Source organism: Talpa occidentalis, unplaced genomic scaffold, assembly GCF_014898055.3.
Source record: "Talpa occidentalis isolate TD23 unplaced genomic scaffold, MPIMG_talOcc4v2.1 talOcc4.6, whole genome shotgun sequence".
NCBI lineage: Eukaryota > Metazoa > Chordata > Mammalia > Eulipotyphla > Talpidae > Talpa > Talpa occidentalis.
This window is the reverse complement of record NW_023604972.1, coordinates 106,107,969-106,125,635: the sequence shown is the minus strand read 5'-3', so window position 1 is coordinate 106,125,635 and position 17,667 is coordinate 106,107,969. Positions and strand designations below refer to the sequence as shown.

At 36.8% G+C, this 17,667-nt stretch overlaps 1 protein-coding gene across 1 annotated transcript in view; it reads right to left on the bottom strand.

Annotated features, from left to right (window-relative positions):
- Window positions 1-299: 299 nt before the first annotated feature.
- Window positions 300-17,667, bottom strand: part of RHOBTB3 (Rho related BTB domain containing 3) — a 56,163-nt gene continuing 38,795 nt past the window's right edge. Inside the window, exons 11-12 of the mRNA XM_037530700.2 lie at window positions 14,256-14,352; window positions 300-3,273 (exon numbers count right to left, since the gene is read on the bottom strand). Coding sequence (XP_037386597.1) covers window positions 3,158-3,273; window positions 14,256-14,352 — 213 coding nt within the window. The 3' untranslated portion in view covers window positions 300-3,157. The remainder of the gene's footprint in view (window positions 3,274-14,255; window positions 14,353-17,667) is intronic.

The window sequence follows — 17,667 nt, the reverse complement described above, 5'->3', positions numbered from 1 at the left end:
GCTTCTCCACTTCTCAAGTCTTGGCTCCGGCCAATACTCAAGCCTACAGGCATATACTTCTATGCTAAATAATTATCAAAGTGTCTTTTCTAAATAAAGGCAGTTATTTTGTTAGAGACATTACATTATCGGCTATTAAAGGTAACATGAATTTCTTTTCACGCACAAGTCATCTATACTACCAGCAATATTCAAAAAATTTTACACCTAAAGGAAGTTATCCATGAAACATATTTATGCTTGAACAACACAAGGCAATATTCCCAAACTCATTTCAGCATTTCAACATTCAAAGTAAAATAACTACAGGACACCGTGTTAAACTTGTGTTTATAAAGGTTTATTTGTTACAAAATGTTAAATACTAAAGCTAAAAACATATAAATTCAGGTCAGGCTATATTAAAATACACACATACCCTTCTTTGCAAAATTATTAGAGGCTGAATTAAACAGATACTTTAAATAAAATAAAGTATTCTTGAGGATATTTTGTCTAACTATATCAGTGTAGTGTAGCTTTTAAATTATAGATGGAAAAGTTAGCTGTCTTGGAAGTCAAATTTATCCAATTCTTCAGTTTTCTGTTTCCTCCCAGTATAAAGCCACCATGCTGGCTTGGATAGGGTAAATTTCAGTTATGTCAAAACTTTCTACATTACAAGTCTAGTATCCTATAATAAGAACACAGAGTAGTCAGAAGTACACAAAGGGTTTATATAAGGTGAAAATCTGGCCTGGAAAGAAAAGGTCTTAACTCTACCATTCATTATCTTCTCTATAATTAAAATGATTGGTAAATACAAGGAAGCAGATTTCAGCATAAAGCATACATTCATCTAGAATTAATCTTTCAATTAAGAAAAAAACTCAAAAAGCGCACTCATTTCGCAAAGATAGCTTAGAAGTAGTTTTTAATGTCTTCTTATTTTAAACTGAGTGAATTCAAAAGTATTGAGGAGTCCGGGTTTAAAAATTAATTTGATAACTGTTGTGATTAGCTCGGGAGAACCAGGGTACCCACATCTGCAAGTCTGTCACACTCACAGGTGCTAACGAAGGTTCATAAAAACCACATGCTTAATCCCAACAGAGCACCAGCTTCCAAACCCAACCTCTACTCAGACACCTACAAGTGATCTACAGTCTATTCCAACATTATATAGTGTTTTCAAGAAAATACTTTATCTTGCTGTAAAACTTACATTTTCAACTTTCTAGATCAACAGTTACTGATTTAGAATTTTAAGTGCTGTGATTCACATCGGGGTAAGAAAGCATGTGCTTATGAAGAACAAAAGACAATCATTGCATTTTAAAATTTCTAGACATCGACAACAGTCTCTACTCTTTACAATGCTAATCTTTGTCCATGGATTCATTGATAGTTGACAACTCAAAGGATTAAAGTACAAAACACATAAAATGCACTCCCATTATCGTCAATACAACCCAGTTAAAATCTGGTTTCTTGGAAGATCTATGTAGGGAATTTTTACTGTTTTACTCAGAGTATTGGTGTACATCTAAAGACTGCGTGTACAATTACATTGCATGTAATCCTAACACTATAGTGTAAAATTGTTTAGTCATACCTTTGAATGGTTGAAAAAGTTAGGTGTATTCTAAATTCACTGGAAATTAAAAGAACAATATATTTCAATACTGAATTGTAGGTGAAGATGATACTAACAATAAATAATAATCTGGTTTTCTATCCCCCAGCTTCTGATATAATTATATCTGTTGACTTGTACTACAAAAGAAACTATGTTCTGTCTTCTATCTTAATACCATTTTCTCTATATGTCACAAGTGTCTGATTTTTATTCTTTCTTTGAACTTACTGGTTAATCTTGAAGGACAAGATTCCTGTAACCCCTCATCAAACATCCTTGTGATTCTCTGAAAAGAATTCAAACAATTCAAGCCACTGACATCCTAATCTTAGTAAATACACTAAAGCAAAAGTCTTAAGCCTTCAATAGCGAATGCTCTAGTAAGCATCTTTCAGTCTTATATAAGCATCTTGATGAGCACCTTCATAAAGGCATATTAAAGTCATAATCGCCAGTCACTTTTTTCAACATTCTGGTCTTACAGAAAGATCAAGAAAGTATTTGTTCATCTGTGATAAAGCCAGAACCATGTTTTAAAGCTAAGACAACATGTCACACTTTTTCCACTTCCCAGATGAGGTGGCAGAGAGGCCCTGGGTGGGACAGCTCCCCGAAAGATGGGAAACCCCATAAACTTCCCTCAAGGGTTTTCCCCTCCTCTTCCCTTGATAACAGTGCCTCTTTTTTGACTTTCAGACAGTATGATGTTTGCACAAGAAAAGAAAGTACATATCCTGCTAGGTGATATATATATATATATATATATAATTTTGGAGTCCAGCACAAGGTGAAAATATGGAGCTTTTCCTCAAACACTAAGATTTCAAGGTGGCAACAGGAGAGTAGTGAGCCAAGCAGGGGCCCTTCTCACAGTGGAGCTCCAGGGGACTGCACAGGTTATATGGTCAAAAAGCAATGCCTGCTTAGGTTTCCTACCTAATCGGAATCTCAGGGAACAGACAAGGTAGTTCAGATGGGTTTTTCAGATGAAAAACAGAAAATTTTTAATAATGGTTCAAACACTGTCACACCACTGATTTCGGACCATATAGCATTTCACTTTCAAAATTCCAGGAAAATTTCTATTTCTAAAATTTCAGATGGATCAATCTTCCCCTGAATTTCTCATTCTAGAAATAGTCATAACTGGGTCTTTTAAATGCCCTTTACTTTAAAAGAGCGATTAGTCAGACATGATGAAATTTCTGTATTAATCTTGTACGATTTTTTAAAAAATCCAGACATTTCACAAATGGGAGAGGTATTATTATAAAGCAACAGGGCATCTAAAAGGGAAAAGTAGCTGTACAACAGCATTATATACTAGGGTGAAGCCTTAGTGTTAGCCTATGGTATGTTCTGTTCCCTTTTAAGATCATATGAGTAGTTTTTTTCAAATAGAACTAATAGACACATTAAGCTGTATGTGGATTTTTTTTCTAACACCCATATTTGTTTCGGTCACAAGAATTTTTCTGGAACCCAGAAGTATCCCAGTCTTCATAATAGTAAAAAAATGTATGTTTATAAAAGCTCTGGTTACATTACTAAGCAACGACATTTTCGAGAGTGAATATACTTCCTGTATTCCGCAAGCTGCTTCAAGTACATATTCGATGGCCATCTGTGCTTTTCAACAAAACTGCGTTCTTCCACTAAAAGTTTTAGAGAAAGATTGTTAATTAAATATATCTTATTTGGGGTCAAGTTAAGATACTGACTATTGATTTCCTATTTAACAGATGAGATTCAAGCCACATACAGTATCTCCCTCAAGTTTTCCAAAATCATGAATACAATTTTTGTTAAATCAGTCATCAAGATTTATGTTATTACGTGATTTACAAGTATACACATCTTGTCCACTGCTTCATCAGAAGTATTTGATTATGCTCCTTTTTTTTAACTGAAATTTGTTTTTCCTGGAAATAATCAGCGTCTCTTTTTTTCATTTAATTTTCTCTGTAGCTAACACTACCTTCCAAACTCTTTCAAGTCTTTCCCATTGCCTTTTCACTAGCTACTCTTCCCAGATCACCTGTGCATTCCGAAGCAGTCATGCTGGGTTTTCCCTGGAGGCCTTTCCCATCAGTGTCTGGCACCCCTGACTTCCTAGGCCTGTGTCCTGTTTCCAGGCAAGAACCCTCCACTCCTGGACTCCAGGTCCTTCACTTTGGTTATTATTCTCTACTTTGGGTGAAGCACAACTTTTATCAGTTTCCCCAAAAGCGGGTTACATAAGAAGTATTTTTGAGACCTTGTCTGTGATGAAACATCTTTGGTCTATCCTCACACACAACTTATAATTTGGTTTGGTCTAGAATTCTAGGTTGAAAATTTTCCTTAGAATGTTGAAGCCAGCACTGTACTGTTTTCTAGCTCTCAAAGTTAAGATATCCACTACTATTCAGACTCAGGGTCCTTGGTAGGTGAGCTGTGTGGGTTTTTTTATCATGCAAACAAGATATTTCTATTATATCATTGGCACGCTTTCATGACCCAGGATGCACCTTGTTCACTCACTGGGGTGAGCACTACCCCAGCCCTTCCAGTCTGTTGACTCAGGTACTTTAGGACTGAGGCAGTTTCTTGTACTATTTCTCAGATAACTTCCTACCCATTTTTTTTAAAGATTATTTATATAACAACTGGGGTACAGGCCAGATGTGTGGGAGGGTGAGAGGATTCACCAAAGACAGAGTGGGGAACAGAACAGGCAGACTGAAATACACTGCTAAGGGGAGCATCGGGCAAGATAGGAGAGGTCTGCCTCGCCATGTGGGTTGCTCCACGGGCAGGGATTGAACCGGCACTGCAGAGGCTGCGGACAGCTTCACAGCGCTGTGCTCAACTGCCTGTGCCACCAGGGAAGCCCCCCGTGTTTTTTTTTTTTTTAAGCATAACTTCTATTACTAACCTCCTAGATTGTCTCCAATTAAATAAAAAAGACAAAAGTGTTTCTCTCCTACCTGTCTTTAGCTTCTTGTACTTTTGAGAGGGGTTTCCTTACCTTTATCTTATCTTTCAACTTTTATTTAGCTCATTTTTTGGTTTGTTTTGTTTTGTTTTTTTTTTTTTTAATTAATAAATTTTATTTTTATATTCCCCATACAATTGCAATCCCCCCATTCTGACCCCAATCCCTCCCTCCCGCCCCCCACCCCCAAAAAGTGTCTCTGGTTCATAGTTTTTGTTGATTTTGATTTTCACTTTCTTATAGTTATTCATTTTCCTGGTCCCTTATTTAAGTTTTCTAGATCCCTGCTATGAGTGAGACCATCCGGTATTTTTCTTTTTCTTTTTGGCTTATTTCACTGAGCATGATCCCTTCCAGCGTCATCCATGTTGCTGCAAATTGCATGTGTTTATCTTTTTTGAATGATGAGTAATATTCCATGGTATATATGTACCACATCTTCTTGATCCAGTCATCTATTTTTGGGCATTTGGGCTGTTTCCAAAGCTTAGCTATTGTAAACAGTGCTGCTATAAACATAGGGGTGCAGGTGTTCTTTGGAATTGATGTTTCTGTGTTCTTTGGGTAAATACCTAGGAGTGGAATTGCTGGATCCTGTGGAAGCTCTATGTTTAGTAGGTCCAGAAATCTCCACACAGCTCTCCATAGTGGTTGGACCAGTTTGCACTCCCACCAACAGTGCAGAAGAGTTCCTTTTTCTCCACAACCTCGCCAACATTTGTTGTTGCTAGTTTTTTTAATATGTGCCATTCTCACTGGTGTAAGATGGTATCTCATGGTAGTTTTGATTTGCATTTCCCTGATTGCAAGTGATGTTGAACATTTTTTCATATGCCTGTTGGCCATTCGCATTTCCTCTTCAGAGAAGTTTCTTTTTAGTTCCTCTGTCCATTTTTGACTGGATTATTTTCTTTGTTGTTGTTGAGTCTCATCAGCTCTTTGCAGATTTTTGTGATCAGTCCTTTATCATTAGTGTTGGGTGCAAAAATTTTCTCCCAGTTGGTGGGGTTTCTCTTTGTTTTTGTTATTGTCTCTTTTGCTGTGCAGAAGCTCTTTAATTTGATGTAGTCCCAGCTGTTTATCTTTGCCTTCACTATCACTGCTTTGGGTGATGCGTCTGCAAAGATGTCTTTGATATGCAAATCACGTAGTGTTTCGCCTATATTTCCTTCTATGTATTTTATGGTTTCAGGTCTTATGTCTAGTTCTTTAATCCATTTTGAGTTGATTTTTGTATATGGTGTGAGGTAGTGGTCAAGCTTCATTCTTTTGCATGTAGCGACCCAGTTTTCCCAGCACCATTTATTGAACAAACTTTCTTTGCTCCAATGCATAGTCTTTGCTCCTTTGTCAAAGATTAGTTGACCATAAATCTGTGGGTTTATTTCTGGATTTTCTATTCGATTCCATTGGTCTGTATGTCTGTTCTTGTTCCAATACCATGCAGTTTTGATGATTATGGCTTTGTAGTAGAGTTTGAAGTCTGGGAGTGTGATGCCTCCATTCCCTTCTTTTTTTTTTCAGGAGAGCTTTGGCTATTCGGGGTTTTTTGTGATTCCATATGAATTTCATCAATAATTGTTCTATTTCTTTGAAGAATGACATTGAAATTTTGATTGGAATAGCATTGAATCTGTATATTGCTTTTGGTAGGATGGCCATTTTTAATGTTTATTCTCCCAATCCATGAGCAGGGGATGTCTTTCCATTTCTTTGTGTCTTCTTCTATTTCTTTTAACAGTGTTTTATAGTTTTCTTTGTATAGGTCCTTTACCTCTTTTGTTAGATTTATTCCCAAATATTTGATTTTTTTGTTTCAATAATAAAAGGGATGGTTTTTTTGATTTCTTCTTCTTCAGATTTATTGTTTGTATATAGGAAGGCTACTGACTTTTGCGTGTTGATTTTGTATCCTGCCACTTTACTGAACTGATTGATGAGTTGAATTAGTTTTTCTGTGGAGTTTTTGGGGTTCTCTATGTATATTATCATATCATCTGCAAAGAGTGATAGTTTGACTTCTTCTTTTCCTATTTGGATTCCTTGGATGTCTTTCTCTTGTCTTATTGCTCTGGCTAGGACTTCCAGTATTATATTGAAAAGCAGTGGTGAAAGTGGACATCCTTGTCTTGTTCCAGATCTTAATGGAATTGCTTTCAGCTTTCCACCATTGAGAATGATACTGGCTGTTGGCTTGTCATATACGGCCTTTATGATGTTGAGGTACGTTCCTTGTATCCCAAGAATTTCAAGGGCTTTTATCATGAATGGGTGTTGCACTTTGTCGAAAGCTTTCTCAGCATCTATTGATATTATCATATGGTTTTTATATTTCTTTTTGTTGATGTGTTGGATAACGTTGATTGATTTTCGGATGTTAAACCATCCTTGTGTCCCTGGAATGAATCCTACTTGGTCGTGGTGAATTACCTTATGGATACACTGTTGGATTCTGATAGCTAAAATTTTATTGAGGATTTTTGCATCAGTGTTCATTAGGGAGATTGGCCTATAGTTTTCTTTTTTTGTGTTGTCCTTGTTCGGTTTTGGTATTAGTGTAATGTTGGCTTCATAGAACGTGTTAGGTATTATACCTTCCTTCTCAATTTTTTGGAAGAGTTTGTGAAGGATAGGTACCAATTCGTCTCTGAATGTTTGGTAGAATTCATTTGTAAATCCATCAGGTCCTGGGCTTTTGTTTTTGGGGAGGTTTTTGATTACCATTTCAATTTCGCTAATTGTAATTGGTCTGTTTAGGTGTTCTATTTCTTCTTTATCTAGCTTTGGGTGATTGTAGAGTTGTAGGAATTTGTCCATCTCTTCTAGATTGTTAAACTTGTTTCCATATAACTGTTCATAGTAGTTATTAATAATTCTTTTGATTTCTGCTGTGTCCGTTGTGATTTCTCCTCTTTCATTTATTATCCTATTTATTTGTGCTTTCTCCCTTTTTGCCCTTGTGAGCCTGGCAAGGGGTTTATCTATTTTATTTATTTTTTCGAAGAACCAGCTCTTGGTTTCATTGATCTTTTGGATTGTTTTTTTTAGTTTCGATTTCATTTATTTCTGCTTTGGTTTTTATTATTTCTTTTCTTCTACTGGTTTTGGGGCTTTTTTGTTGTTCTTTTTCTAGATCTTTGAGCTTCGAGATTAGGTTGTTTCTTTGAGTTCTTTCTTGTTTCTTGATGTGAGCATCTATTGCTATATATTTTCCTCTTATTACTGCTTTTGCTGCATCCCATACATTTAGGAAATTGGTGTCCTCCTTGTCATTCAATTCAAAGAATTTTTTAATTTCTTCTTTTATCTCCTCGTTAGTCCAGTGGACTTCCAGTAGTGTGGGTTTCAATCTCCACGAGGTAGGAGAATACCTTGCCTTCTCTTTATGGTTTATTTCTAGTTTGATGCCTTCATGGTCAGAAAAGATGGTTGGTATGATTTCAATCTTGGTGTATCTGTTGATGTTTGTCTTGTGCCCCAGTATATGATCGATCCTAGAGAATGATCCGTGTGCGCTTGAGAAAAATGTATACTCAGATTTTTTTGGGTTTAGTGTTCTATATATGTCTGTTAAGCCTAAGCACTCTAGATCCTTATTTAGAGCTTTAGTGTCTTTACTTATTTTTTGTCTTGTTGATCTATCCATTGTTGATAGTGGTGTGTTGAAGTCTCCCACTACGTATGTGTTTTCTCTGATGTCTGTTTTCAGAGATGCCAATAGTTGTCTGATATATTTTGGTGCTCCTTCGTTTGGTGAATATATGTTAATGAGTGTTATTTCTTCTTGAAGTATTATCCCCTTGATCATAATGTAATGACCACTGGGGTCTCTTTTTATCTTTTTAAGTTTGAAATCTGTTTTATCTGATATGAGTATAGCTGTTCCTGCCTTCTTTTTTGGTCCATTTGCTTGTAGAATTGTTTTCCATCCTTTAACTTTGAGTCTATTTTTATCTTTTGCAGCTAAATGTGTTTCCTGGAGACAGCAAAAGGTTGGGTTTTGTTTCTTAATCCAGCCTGCAACTCTGTGTCTTTTTATTGGAGAGTTTAGTCCATTTACATTTAGAGTTAGTATTGATATGTTAGCATCTGTATTTGCCATTGTGTTTGTCTTTCCTTTGATTTTATTTATTTATTCTTTTAATAACTTTTTTTTGGCCTTCTTTTGTTGTTATTCGTCCCTCTGAGGTTCTGGCTTTAGGACTCCTTGTAGTATTTTTTGGAGTGGGGATTTAGTCGCAATGAAATTCCGGAGTTTCTGTTTGTCTGGGAAGGTCCATATTCTTTCTTCAAAGAGGAAGGAGAGCTTTGCGGGATAGAGTATTCTTGGTTGGCATCTGTTTTCTTGGAGTCTGTTGACTATGTCCCTCCACTCTCTCCTTGCCCGTAGTGTTTCTTCAGAGAAGTCTGATGTCAGTCTGATTGGTTTCCCTTTGAATGTTATCTGTTTCTTCCCTCTTGTTAGTTTCATTATTTTTTCTTTGTCTTGGATTCTTGGGAGCTTTACTATTATGTGTCTTGCTGTATTTTTCCTTTCGTCATGGAAGTTTGGTGTTCTTCTTGCTTCTTGTATATCAATTTTCAGATCCTTCTTAGCGTTTGGGAAGTTCTCTTCAATTATCTCCTGGAATATTTTCTCTGTTCCTACATCTCTCTCCTCTCCTTCTGGGATTCCTATAACTCTTATATTTCCTTTCCTCATGGAGTCAGATAGTTCCCGAAGTCTTTCTTCGGTCTTTTTCCTTCGTACTTTTCCTTCCTTTTCTGTTTTAGTTCTTTTTATTTCTGTGTCTTCAAGAGTACTTATTCGTTCTTCCATTTCATCTATTCTGCTTTCACTGCTTTTCCCAGAGTTCTTTAGCGTCTCCATTAATTCTTTGATCTCCTGCATTTCTTTTACTTCCCTCTTTAGGGACTCAATTTCATTCTTCTGGTCATTAATTATTTTCCCCTTATCATTGTTTTCCTTTATGACTTCTGTCAGTTTTTTAATCACAGCAATTTTATATTCTCTATCTGGAAGGCTCAGAAGTTCTTCCAAGTTACTGTCGTTGCAATCTGGTAGATGGTTTTCTTTTTGTGGTGTGCTATTTTGCTGAGGAGTTGCTGGGTTGCATGTTGTTTTTCTACTCCCTACTGCCTGTTTTCTAATTTGCTGTATTCCATGTGACACTGTGTTGCTGGTACTGGCCGGCATCTTGGGCGACCTTCCCAGCTCACCACTGGCTCCTCTGGGGAACTTCTGCTGGGTTCACAAGTCTCCAGCAAAGACAGGTCCCTGCTCTGTCTCCTCGGTGAGCCTTCTGCTGGGTTCACACAGTCTCCAGCAAGAAGGGTCCCTGCTGCAAAATGCCAGTGCCGGGGACGCGCTCCCCTGCACGCCCGGTCTGCCCCAGCGGTGGGTGCTGCTCCCCTCTGGGCTGGAACTGCAGGCTAGAAGGCGCCCGGCATGGGCAAGCCTCCCAGCTTACCTCTGTCTCCTTGGTGAGCCTTCTGCTGGTTCACACAGTCTCCAACAAGAAAGATCCCTGTTGCAAAATGGTGATGCAGGAACGAGCTCCCCTGCACGCCTGGTCTGCCCCAGCGGTGGGTGCTGCTCCCCTCTGGGCTGGAACTGCAGGCTAGAAGGCGCCCAGCATGGGCAAGCCTCCCAGCTTACCTCTGTCTCCTTGGTGAGCCTTCTGCTGGTGCACACAGTCTCCAGCAAGAAAGATCCCTGTTGCAAAATGGCGATGCAGGAACGAGCTCCCCTGCACGCCCCTGGTTTGTTTTGTTTTGTCATCACCTTTCTAGCATCTGAGAACAACTTCCTTTATTACTCCTTTTTAAAATTGTGGTAAACCACACATAATAAAAGTTACCATCTTAATTCAATCGGATTAATAAGGACTCCATATAGTTGTGCAACAAAGCTCCAGAATGCTTTACTTCTTGAAAAACTAAAACTCTACCTTTAAAAAAACTCCCTATCCCACCCCCCAGTCCCTGGAAACCACTGTTTCACTTTCTGTCTCTAACAATATTGTCACTTCTATCCCTGCTTTATGGTTGTAGCTCTCTGGTTCTTTGAGGATATTAATTTTAGTGTTTTTTTTTTTTTTTTAAGGTTTTTTTTTTACTCCTTGTGTCCCTGTTCTTAATTCCTACTTAGAGGAATTTTGTTCCTCTAAAAAAAAAAAAAAAAAAACACCTTATGTTTTTATTCATTTTGACTTCGGTTTTGGTATCTATCTTTCATGTTGGACGTTACCTCAAATGCCTATTGATCCTCAGCTATCTCTTTATATTTAAGAGTTATTGGAAAGCCGTTTGGAAATCTTTAGGGCATCCGTAAAACCTGCTGACCAGCATAATACATTCAATATATGACTGAGCAGTTAACTGTTGGGTTCATTTAGAGAATTCCTAAATGATTCCTGGGTATTTTCTTTCCTCTGAGAAGGATGTTTCAATTTTATGCCCAGAGTATGGGAGTTGAGGTAAAAAATATCTGTTTGCCAAAATTCTAGATCCTAGAATTGGAAAGGAGACATGAAGCTTACTAGGCAAAATATACACATTCCTGTTTTTGGTCCAGCTCCTTAACGCCTCTCACTTATACCTGCAGTCCATGATCAAGAACTTTTCCCGGGCCTCCCGAGTGGCGCAGTGGTTGAGCGCTGGGTTGCGAAGCTGCCCACAGCCTCTGCAGCACCGGTTCGATCCCCGACCACTGGGTGAGGGTCCCACATGGTGCACAGACCTCTCCTGCCGCTCGCTGCTCCCCTCAGCAGTGTACTTCGTCTGTCTGCCTATTCTGTTCCCCGCTCTGGTGAATTCTCTCACCTGCCCGTGCTTCTGACTGTACCCAGTGCTTGTATGTATGTATGTATAAATAAATAAATAAATCTTTTGAAAAAATGTAAAAAAAGAACTTTTCCCTTCAGGAAGGACCTTCCATCTCCTATGATAATGAGGGAGAAAGTTTCCTGAGGTGTAGGGTAAAATATAACAAAAACTCCGTAATCACCACTGAATTAATTCCATTGCTTTTAGCTCTAAATCTCATTTTGCTTTCTGAGATACCTCAAGTTTCTAAAGCTTTTGGGAATTCTGCTGGGTAAATCAGCTTGTTCTCATTATAGTATTCCTCTGCAGACACTTAGGATCCTTCTTCTACTTTTCCTTCTACTGTTTTAGCTCATTATAATTCAGATTAACAAAGTCTTTGTTCAGGCTGTGGAACCTAGATATAAAGAAACAACTTTACTACTCAGAGATATCAGTTTTAGGTTTCTTAGGAAGCAAAGATGATATAAAATTACTCCCTCAACTAATATTAAAAAAAACAAAACATAAAAGTTATCACAGATGAATTCTGGCAGCTAGCAATAAACAATAAAATGTTTTTAAAATACCATAAAAGTATATAATATGAGTTAAATTTAACCATGAGAATAATGAATGCATAAGTAACAAGGGTAACATATTTCTAGGATATTTTCATAAGAGCCCAGTATATAAAATATGACTAATATTTAATGAGCTCATAATACAGTCCTGACATATCAATGCCAGTGTTGGTGCAAGCTCTTTTCCAGTTTCACTTTTCAAATTTCTGACCTCTGCTAAAAAGGAAACATTCTCAGTTAAGAAAAAACAATTTACAAAATTCTAATAATTTGATCATTTTTGAAGTGGAAAATAAGCAGTTTTATAATAAGGCTGTAAATTGATTGTGACAAGAACCCTTTATAACTTCAAGTGACCATCTGACGCGGCTAGGTGTAAGACAATAGGCAGGCGAGAAATTACTCCACTGTGAAGTGAACACACCCCTTTCAGTCACTGCTCAGTTCTGGACTGCTGCCTTGTGGGAAGATGGGCCCAGAGTAGCCAGACCTTCCAACTTTGCAGAAGAAGCCAGAAATTTAGGTTGTTTAAATGTGCTGTAGTCCAAATAAACCCCCTTGGCAGCTACATTCAATTCATAGACTGCCAGGCTGTGCCTGTGGATTTTGACTATTACATTTTCTCCCTTATCCATGAGGCTGTTTTTCTCTGCCCAAAAGAATGTATCACAGCAGATATTGGATATGAACAGGTACAGCTGAGTCACAGCACTCATGAGATGCTTTGGATTCCCATCAAAGGAACAAAAGACAACCACAGACACAGCCTCATCTCCACATCTGGCTTCTCAAATTACACCTTGGAGTCCTGCTTTTCACTATGCCAGCTGGTCATAATATACTTTATGGGCAACTGTGTAAGTAATAAAATATAATAAGAGTTAATGACTCAAAGGATTTGTACAGCATCTTTGTCCCAAGGTTGTAATAGTCCTCCATATGTATCTTATAGCTATGTAAGAGAGTAAGTGAAAAATAATCTGATTCCTTTACAAACGAAGATGGGAGGTGTTAATGAAAGCAGATCTATGATTAAAACACAGTGTGTTTCATTTTTAATTGACTTCTTAAAGAACAACTGTATAAGAATATACCTACTAACAGACAACAATCAGAAAAACACCTTATCTTATGAATGGACTTAGTTTCCTCTTGTGCAACGCAGATGGTTAGTAATAATCTGTTGGTCTATTGTTAATTTGATGATGTTACTCAACTGAGTTAAAGGTTGAGTAAGGAGTGCACATGGAGACTTCCAATAGGCATACAATGTTTGTTGGCTGAATGTGTAGGCCAAAAGTACATGAGTTACTGAATGAAATCGAGAAGGCTTCATATTTTTTAGTAGCTGATTCCTTTTTACAAGTAACATTTTATGTAGAACTCTAATATTTAAAACAGATAATAGAACTATTCTGGCTGAAGGTGGGAGGAAGAAGTCCAAGAACTGCAAATTTTAACCCTTTCTTCTTCCCTCCTATATACCCCTCCAAAAACTTTGCTCCTCCATCTTAGATGATCTTCAGGTATCTCCAAGGAGATTTTGACTCAGGATTTTGAAACTACTTGATTAAGTGATCATTATTTTCCTTTTTCTTTTGATTATTCCTTGAGTATGTTTGAGGTAATCACATGAGCAAATCATTTTATCTAACTAAACGTCCACTTTGATGATTGTTCTGTTCTTATGCAGTACTTAAGAGCTCTTTGGTGTGTTTCAATCCTTATAATTTCCCTTAAGAAATCACATTACTATACTCTCTGCCAGTAAGTTTCATAATATCTTTCGCTAAATAAAAAAATGTTTGTTATTCCCAACTAATATAATGGACTCCTGTATAGACAGCATATATTCAGTATAATAAAACTATATATTATAAATAATAACAATTATAATTTCTCCAAAAAGTTTTTTTTTTAATCTGTACTGTTTAAATTTTTCTTCTCACTTGTAGGTTAAAACTGGATTTTGTTTATCATAACCAAATGCCACTTTTGGCCACCATATCTCCCTACTTCAGGAAAAAAAAAACCCACATTTAAAAATGGATGGGAGCTATAAAACAATCACTAGGAAACTTCTTGTGTAAAATAGGTCAAGCTACTAATATAACACAAGTCACTATAAAATGTCTTCAATTACCACATTGCATATTTTAGAGGAATGTATTACACTGACTTTGATTTTTGTAAGTACTATTCTGACAAGTTATACCTTAAATCCAAGACCAAAAAAACAAAGTTTTCAAAATAGTTATTGTCAATCTACCTGAAAGATCCTGAAATTCAGGCTTTTGGCTGAAGATGAGGTAGTTAGTGGCAATGAAATGAAGTAGCCAAGTTGAAAGGCAATCAGAGTGGTGAAACTGCAAGAAAAAAATGGAAAGTGAAACAATATTGTACATAATGGCCACTGGCATGATGATCAGATTGAGAGAATGGTCTAGGAGAAGTCAAGGAGACCCAAATCTATGTTAATGTATCTACAGATGAGGCAAACTGCAGGCTACTCTGACTGCAGAAAGGAAAAAGAGGCATTATGAACAAAAAACAGTAAATTATATCATTCAATGAAGAAACCAAATAACAAGTGAACAGCAAGTATTGCTGCTGGAGTGGCTGAACGCACCTGCAGTAAACAAGACCATTTGAATTCTTGAGGACTTAATTAAAGCTTTTATTTTTTCTCTTTTATTTTGATTCAACAATTTTTTTTGTTGTTGAACAACAAAAACAATGGCTTCCAATGTCATTTATGATTTAGAGGTGAAGGATTATTTAAGCTTTTCATACATGATCATGGTTATAGTAGCTCTACTATAGCTGTGCAAGGGGGATAAGATTATGGTTAGCAAAGGTACACACTTGGCCAAATCTAAACAAGGTCACTAGAGGAAAACCAAAAAAAATATATTGAGGAAATACCAGCAGCCTAAGGATAATGGATTTCAATGTGCAAATATTTCTATGAGAAAGTTAAATCTGAATAGTTGCTTTAAACTGGGATGGACTGTTAAACTGAGCAAGATTTCTAGCATATTTCTCATATAAGTTCCAGCTATTGCTAATGGTGGGGAGACTCAGAGCAACTTGACCATGACATTTTCACCTTGGGGTCAATTTGTTGACACCACTGATCCAGGTAACCATTCAATTCAGATTAGAGTAACTTGCTGGCAGGCAGCTTTGGTACATGAGTATATAATTATTATTGTGATAAAATATATATAAAATTTGCCATTTTGATAATTTTTTTATCATAAGTACATTCACATTATTGTGCATCCGGCACCATGATCTATTTCCAGAACCTTTTTATCATCTCTATCTGAAACTATATTAACAACAGACAATTAACAATATTAAACAATTAACAACATTAAACAATAATTCAACTTCCTTACTACCCAGCCTAGTCACCACTATTTTAGTTTCTGCTTTCATGATTCTCACTATTCTAGGTACCTTGTATAAGGTGAAGGTGAATTATATAGTATTTGTCATTTCTCTGTCTGATTTATTTCACTTAGCTTGATATCCTCAAAGTTCATCCATGTTGTAGTAGTATAAAAATTCTACTCCTTTTGAAGGCTGAGTAATATTCCATTGCATGTATATACCATATTTTGTCTATCCATTTATGTGTTGATAAACATTCAGGCTGTTTTCACCTTTAGTACTGCTCTTTTAAGGACACTCAAAAATATTAAATCAGCTAAATTGAAGAATGATTTAAATCTCAAATCTAAAGGAAGAAACTCAAATTATAGGTCTTTAAATAGTTACAATGTGGGAATTTTTTCACATGTAAATTCACATGTCCCTCTGACTTTCACTGGAGTCAGAAGTCTAATTATGAGACTATAGTTTTTTCTATGCCATATCATAAATCCTTTTTTACCTTATCTTTTTTTTTTTTTAAAAAGATTTATTTATTTATTTATTTATACAAGCACTGGGTACAGTCAGAAGCGCGGAAGGGTGAGAGAATTCACCAGAGCCAGAGCGGGGAGCAGAGCAGGCAGAAGGACTGAAGTACACTGCTGAGGGGAGCAGTGAGCAGCAGGAGAGGTTTGCGTGCCATGTGGGACCCTTGCCCAGTGGCCTGGGATCGAACCGGTGCTGCAAAGGCTGCGGGCAGCTTCGCAACCCAGTGCTCAACCACTGTGCCACCGGGGAGGCCCTTTTTTACCTTATCTTTTAGCAGATGAATGTGAGTGATCTCAAGAAAATAAAGCAAGACCCTATAGTTATTTTAACAGAAGTCACCAACCCTATTAAATGATTCATACAGGACCAACAGAAATTTAGGACACTGCCCAAGGGCTGCAACTTTGAAAGAATAGGGAAATCACAGAACCGAACAATTGGGTAGAAAAATATGGTTAAAATGCATAATTTTATTTTTAACCAAGATAAAAGGTATTATTATGGGCTCTTGGCAAGAGATAAAATGCATCTCACTGTAAGACTTTCTTTGTAAGAAGTATGTGCTGACCAGAGAAAATAGGTTTATAAGTTGAAATAAACAAGAATTAAAAGGCAAAAAACATTAAAAAAACTAAACAAATGCTATAACCTTTAATACCCTTGCGAAGAACGATAATGATAAAGTACCAGGAACCTCACAGGAGTCAGATTTGTTTCTGATATTAATGCACAGATATTAATGCACAGATTGTAAGTGTGAAGTTGAGTTTAACACTTGAAGAGGAAACAGAATTTCATAGGAATCTGCAAGGCTGGTACAAAGAATTTAAAGGCTAGAGATAAGGAAATAGCTACTTCAAGTTGAATAGATTGATCTGATTAAGGGAGAGAAACTTGTTTTGTATGTTAACAGACAACTTGATGGAAATACGTAAACCTACAAGTAGAATCATGTTAAAGAATTGAGGAAGGGTAGGAGAAAATGGAAGCAGAAGTGAGACATACCAAAACTACTGATCTATATCAAATGGATGACAAATGCCTACCTGATAGACGTGGCAGACAGGATGACTGACTAAATTTTGTTTTTTCAGTGAGGTACTGGAAGTCTAATTCTGCTAAAAGATATTTTCACTACTTAGAAGCCTGAGAAACACTGGGGGAAAGGTTAACTAAATTCTGACCAACAGGATGAACTGGCTGGTGAAATGAAACCTCAGACGAACATAAAGGAGAGCTTGAAAGAAAAATCACCTTGTTATCTTAGATTTATGTAATTGTCAAATTAGAGACCCCCAGGAATAGAACAAAAGAAAACTGGTAAATATAGGCTTATCTTAGGAAATAAAAAAGCCTTCAGAAACACTAAAATTTAAAAGGAATTGGTATCTTAGACTTTTAAAATTTAAGGGAAAAAATTAAGGTAATCACATATTCAGAAACCATACAGTCAGGTAAACCAGGTCAGGTCAGGAAGAATTTCTGACAATGTGTTCACAGATAATGTGGATGAAATAGTGTGTGTGTGGGGGTGGGGTGGGGTGGGGGAGGTGTGTGTGTGTGGGGGTGGGGGAAGTGTGTGTGGGACCTAAAGAAATCAATACAACCATAAAGAGAATTCTTTTATGAATTAGCTATTTAAAAGGACACTACCTAGAAGGTAAGAGAAGCTTGTATCCATTTTTAAAAAAATATCACAGACTTGTTAGTATGAAAATGATATATTGAAAATGAACTGAGGTTGGGAAAAC